At 39.0% G+C, this 6704-nt stretch overlaps 1 protein-coding gene across 1 annotated transcript in view; it reads left to right on the top strand.

Moving 5' to 3' along the window:
• OPRK1 (opioid receptor kappa 1) overlaps positions 1–5453 on the top strand; it is a 66135-nt gene extending 60682 nt beyond the window's left edge. The window contains exons 4-5 of the mRNA XM_019527267.1: positions 41–155; positions 4245–5453. Coding sequence (XP_019382812.1) covers positions 41–155; positions 4245–4777 — 648 coding nt within the window. The 3' untranslated portion in view covers positions 4778–5453. The remainder of the gene's footprint in view (positions 1–40; positions 156–4244) is intronic.
• The last annotated feature ends 1251 nt before the right edge of the window (positions 5454–6704 follow it).

Genomic DNA, 6704 nt, shown 5'->3' with positions numbered 1-6704 from the left:
GAGTGTTGATCGATACATTGCTGTGTGTCACCCTGTGAAGGCTCTGGATTTTCGTACTCCTCTCAAAGCAAAGATAATCAATATATGTATCTGGCTGTTGTCCTCATCAGTGGGTATATCTGCAATAGTTCTTGGAGGAACCAAAGTCAGGGAAGGTGAGTATGATCCTGATCACTTAAACTTAAATTCTTTTGTTTCTAACATAATGTAAAAATGTGGCTTGGACCATTGAGAACAGTGGAACCTCCTTAACTCACACTTCTCTAATTTGTGTATCCTATAATCTGTGTATAAAAATATTGGTTACGTTTTTCAGCAAGTATTTAATAATAAATGCTTTTCTATCTCATATTTCTAGGACTTTGATACTTACAATATTTTCCATGTATTATGGAACACTTTAGAAAGAAATATAAATAATGAAAAGTAAGATGTCTTTGTTAATTAAATGACTGAAACATACACCGAGTCATTATCTCTCCTAGGAAAAGGCCACCAAAATCTATGAGTGGACAGTAGACAGTAGGAATTAACAATTCTGAAGATACTACAGAAGGTGGTTTAAAATCTCAGTTTTTCCTGACCCCAAATGTGGCAACTGGCCTGACCTTGAGCAGAGTGGCAAGACCCTGTAGCTAGGAATCTCTGGATTTGCTCCCAGCAGGACAGTCAGCACACCCTAGTTGAAGTCCCGCATCTTAGTTGTAGCCAACACCCAATGCCTCTGAGCCAGGTTTAAAAACACCCTGACACATGTAGCAGAAGGGGGCGGGGAGGATCAGGGCAACTAGCAAAGCCCAGAAACATGGGAAATACCCACAGTAAAATACAGACATAGCTGTGCCTAGATCATCCCCAACCAGTGGCTGTCCCACCTCTTCTTGAACACTTCTAGTACTGGACAGTCCACAACTTCCCTATGTAGTCTATTCCACTGCCTCACTATTTTAATGGTAAAGAAGTTTTTCTGGTTATCCAATCTAAATTTACTTTGCTGCAACATCAAGTCATTGGTTTTTGCCCTCCTCTCTGCAGCAAGAGAGAAAAGGTGTTTTCTCTCTTCTTTATGGCAACCCTTCTAGTATTTGAAGACTGCTATCATGTCCCTCTTAAGTGCCTTTTCTACAAGCTGAATGTGCCTAGCTACTTCAGCCTTTCCTAGTATGACTTGCTTTCCAAGCCTCTTATTATCTTTGTTGCCCACCTCTGGCCTCTCTAACTTTTCCATGTCCTTTTTAAAATGTGGAGCCGAGAAATACACAGATGAGGCCTAACTAGTGCCAAGTAGAGGCATTATCACCTCCCATGTCTTGCACCTAATGCTTCTATTCATGCAGCCCAAAACTGTATTTGCCTTTTGTGTGGCTACATCATGCTACAGACTCATACTGAGTCTGTGATCTACCAAGACTCCCAAATCCTTTTCCATGGTGCTGCCATCCAGCCAGGTGTCCCCCATTTATATTAATGTTTTGGATTATTCTTCCTGAGCACTTTGCATTTGTCTCCACTGAACTTCATCCTGTTAGCTCTAGCCCAGCTTTCCAATCTGTTGAGACCCTTCTGAATTGTGCTCGCATCCTCCAATACGTTCACAATCTTTCCCAGTTTTGTATCATCTTCTAACTTCCTCAAGAAGCTTTCTATGTCAGCATCCAAATAACTAATAAACATGTTGAACAGCCCTGGGTCTAGGACAGACCCTTGTGGGTCTCCACTCAAAACCTCCGGCCATTCTGACACAGACCCATTAATAATTACCCTTTGCTTAGAGCTATTGAACTAGTTCTCTCTCCACCTTGGAATAGTTTCATCCAGCCCACATTTCTCTAATTTGTTTATAAGAAGGTCTGTGGGACCTTGTCAAAAGCCTTGTTGAAGTCCAGATTCACTATATCTATACCATTTGCTTCATCCACACAAGTGGTTACTTTGTCAAAGAAGATCAAGTTTGTCTGACATGATTTGTTTTAAGTTCATGCTTTGTGCTTGTGATCAACCTTTCTTCTTTCAGATGCTTGCTAACTATCTTATTTAGGATATGCTCCAGTAACTTCCCAGGTATTGAGGTGAGGCTAACAGGTCTGTAATTCCCCCAGTCCTCCTTTTTGCCTTTTTTAAAGAGGGGCACTACACTGGCTCTTTTCTAGTCTTCTGCTACCTGGCCCACCTCCCATGACTTCATGAAGATCATTGACAAGGGCTCGGAGATCTTTACCAGTTCTTTCAGTACCCTGGGATGAAGGTCACCCAGCTCTGCTGACTTGAATTTATTCACATCCACAAAAAACTCTCTGGCCATCTCTTGTTATCTCATCCCTCAGCTTTCCCCATTCCTTATCCAGATAATCCTAATTAGGTGTCTGTGTGCAGCTAAATTTTTTGTGCAGGCTGAGGCAACGTAGCTCTGCCTTCTTGAGTAGCTCTGCCTTCCTTATATCTTCTGTTAGGAGTCCCCCCCTCCCCAGTTTGTTATCAGAGGACCCACAGCTTCCTTGGTCCTTCTTTTCTGGCCAACATATTCATAGAATCTTTTCTTGTTGCCCTTAACTTCCTTTGCTGGGTACAGTTTGTTCTCCATCTTTGCATTTCTGATTTTGTTTCCTGCAGGTTTTTGCTATTTCCTGGTGTGCTTCCTTGGTGACCTCCCCATCCTTCCAGTGCCTGCATGCTTTCCTTTTGCATTTGAGGCATTTTAGAAACTGCTTGTTCAGCCACATGTAAGCCAAGCGTTAGTGTTTTGAAAATGGAGATACTACAGCACTTTGGCCTTCCTTATTTCATCTTTGCATGTCTGAGCAATACTTTTATACTCTCTAGTTGTTTGTCCAAGTTGCTACTTCTTGTAAGCTTTCTTTTTGTGTTTTAGCTCCCTGAAGCTAAGCCAGACCAGTCTTCTGCCATACTTGCTAGTCTTTCTGCACATTGGGATGGTTTGTCCTGTGCCCTCTGTAAGGTTTCTTTAAAATACAAACAGCTCTCCTGAACTCCTTTCCCCCTCAGAGTGGCCTCCCAGGGGATCCTGCCCACCAGTTTCCTGAGTGAGTCAAAGTCTGTTTTTCTGATGCCCAGGGTCCTTTCTTCATAAGGTTCTATATTAGGAAGTAACGTGATTTAAGAGGAAGTCATAAAGCTTCAGGAAGGACTTGCACAGACCTAAAGAAGGATACATTGCATTCAAAAGCTTGTCTAGGTCTATCCCAGCCATGCAGTTGGCCCAATAAAAGATACCGCCCACAAAATCCTTGCATTGTACAGTAAAGCTAGGATTCTGACAGAACACTTTGCAGTCAATCAATTGAACAGCAGCAGTAAAAACACTGTCTACTCAAGGCAAAACAAGTTTCAACAGCAATTTCCTTAACTAGCACCACCTGCTCATCAAATCTACCCCAGGAATTCTATAAAAAATACTGCTGGTGCCACTTCATTGCAGGACCTGTAATGAAATCTTGAATTCAAGTCCAGTTGTATTAGCTAAGACAACAAACGTTCATTTTTGCTTGACAAGATATTACTAGAACGTAAAATGATGTTCTGTGACTTCTAGTCATGATGTTACAGGAAGAACAGAAGCAAAGTGATGTCTGTGGCTCAAACCTGGCAGTTGCTATGCAATGAAGTGTGATCCACTAAAAAAAAAAAGCAGTTCAATTAGACACTGTGTATATCTGTTTGTTTTACTTATTCTTTACTAAAAAGGAATCTATTACTAAGAAAACATTTTTTTCTCAGTGCTATGCCTAAACTATTTGCACTTAAGAAACTTTATAGGAAAACATGCCCCCACAGTGTTTCACTTCAAGATTGTCTCATGATGACATGTATGTGATCAGACAAAGCAACCTCATTGAATTCCATCCTTTAGGATGGCAGAAATCTATAATTTTGTATAACATGATTACAGCTACAAGAGTTCAGCTCCATTGAACATGAAACCTGATCTGGTCTTAAATACCTTAGATCCAAATCCAAAAAACCTGTTCAATCTCTATAGGTTTTATTTTTGTTTCTCTCTGCTTTTTCTACATATATATGAAAGACTGACTAATTTCATAAGTTGGTGACATTAACCAGTTGCAATAGTAAATGGAAATGGTTACCAAAATGATTTGGTGAAACATCATTTATTAGGATTGTTACGTGGTAATCACTTTTCCTAGCTTCTTTTGTGATAGAGGCATGGTTTAGAATATCTAATAATAAAACAAATTTCTTTTTCTTTTTGCCTATTTTACTTTTAGATACAGGTAGTACCGAATGTTCTTTGCAGTTTCCAGACACGGATTATGTGTGGTGGGACATCTTCATGAAAATATGCGTCTTCGTCTTTGCATTTGTTATTCCAGTTCTTATTATAATTGTTTGCTATACCCTGATGATCCTGCGCTTGAAAAGTGTCCGACTCCTCTCAGGGTCTCGAGAAAAAGACAGAAACCTACGTCGTATTACCAGATTGGTTCTTGTGGTTGTGGCAGTTTTCATTATCTGTTGGACTCCCATTCACATTTTTGTGCTGGTTGAGGCACTAGGGGATGTATCCCATAGCACTGCAGCAATTTCCAGCTATTATTTCTGTATTGCCTTGGGTTACACCAATAGCAGCCTAAATCCAATCCTGTATGCTTTTTTGGATGAAAATTTCAAGAGATGTTTCAAGGACTTCTGCTTTCCTTTTAAGACGAGGATGGACAGGCAGAGCACCAGCAGAGTCAGAAACACAATCCAAGACCCTGCTTATACAAGGGATGCAGATGGGACAAACAAACCGGTATGACTAGTCGTGGAGATGTCATCTTATTGTCCTCAAGGAAGAGAAGAATCAAATGATTTAGGACTAACTCAGATAACTACTGCTGTTTGAGTGCAGTTTGCCACACAGAGACATTTTTGATAATATTTAAGAGCTCTCATAGTTTGCAGTAAAATAAATGAGATCCAGGTGATACTTATGGATGAGGTATTCCCCAAAAATAAGCTCAGTGGAAAAAAGATCGGCTCTGCAGTTTGGGGACCATGCTTTCCATATTGCTAAGCAGGTAGTAAGACACTCACTTCCTGCAAGACAGGAAAAGCTTAATACCAGAATAAGCTCAAAAAGTGGCTCAAAATGAAAAAGTTTCTTATTACAGTTTTCTTCTTGCAGTGTGTATCTGTCATTACCATATTTAAACATTTGGTCATAACATAATTTGAATGAATGCAAAAACTCCAGTTTTTCCTTTAAATTGTCAGAAATGAGAAGTAGTCATCCTAATTTATTTTGCTTTTTAACAAAGAACACTCTCAGTTCTGAACCTGCAGAGCATAACAGAGAATCAAAACCTTTATTGACTACTCTGTGTGAACTAATGTATGTTTGTCTGTGCTGTAGAAATCCAATTTAAGCATGATCTGCCTTCATGCCAAAGTGATTTTATTGTGTCTATATTGTGAAGACTTTTCAGTGTTTTAAAAAAAAAGATTTAAGGACAAAATATTAATATATTTTTGCATATATTGTCACAGATGATGCTTAATGTATTTGTGTGATTCTCCAGAATGTTGTATATCTATTGAATGTGGATATTATATTATTCCTTTCAACTTGTTTTACAGAAAATACAAGAAAATGCAAATTCTTGCATTCAGTTACTGAAAACTAGTATAACATTTATAATACAACCAAATAATTGGATTCAGGTTTAAATGTTTATGTGCAGTGAATCAGAAAATGGGCATATGTAATATATTAGCTCTTCTTAATATTTAAACTATTAACTATTTAAACACATTAAAATAAGCATATGTTTGGAGATTCTTTATCATACAATGTAATAAATTCCCACCCACATCTACTTCACTTGTGTACCACTCAATCATGAGAGTGGGAGTTATTCTTTTTGATGCACTGTGCTACATTGTGCTCATGAAAGCCCTCCTTGTATCTTTATTTACAGGAACAGTGTTAGCCTCCAGACACTCTTGAGTTGAGTAAATGTTATCTATTTTTTTCCTACAAAGATAGGGAAGCCAACGGAGAGAGAATTTAACTGACTTGTCTAAGGTAAACTTACCACAGAAATGAAACTAAACTATAGATACCCAGTCTCTATGCCAGTGATATACAACCAGGTTGCCATGACATCATTTGAAGGGTGCTAGAGGGAACTACACAATGTTAGCACTATTATGTGTACAAACATTATTCACAAGATAAACCTAGAAATGTCTTATAGGAATCTATAGTGTTAAAAACATTCTGACCTGTTGTGGTCTTTCTCAGTTCTTTGCAACAGAAGAATTGCTCTGTTATTTCTCTGTAGTAAAAAAAAAAAAAAAAAAGGAGTGAAAAGTACAAGTTGACATTTTCTGAGTAGTAACTTGAGTCTACCAAAAGGTGCTTTGAGTCTAAACAAAGTGAGAACCATTGCCTTATGCTGTCATCTATTGGATCAACACATTGCTCCTAATTCTGCTTTCACTGAAGTTAATGGGAAATTCCTTGTCTGATACCCGGAGCTAGCATCTGATGATGTGAGCCACAGCTCACAAAAGCTTGTGCTGCACACACACACGCATGCACACACACTTTTGTTGTCTCTAAGGTGCAAATCTACTTGACTTCAGGCTAACTATTGGAAGTTAGGCCAGCCACCAGGTGAACTGCAACTTGACAGAGATTTCATCACTCACAGGCAAGTCAAGAGTAGAGCTGGGCAAAT

The sequence above is a fragment of the Gavialis gangeticus genome, unplaced genomic scaffold, assembly GCF_001723915.1.
Source record: "Gavialis gangeticus isolate Ggan-Ray unplaced genomic scaffold, GavGan_comp1, whole genome shotgun sequence".
Lineage (NCBI taxonomy): Eukaryota > Metazoa > Chordata > Crocodylia > Gavialidae > Gavialis > Gavialis gangeticus.
This window is presented reverse-complemented; position numbering and strand designations above follow the sequence as displayed.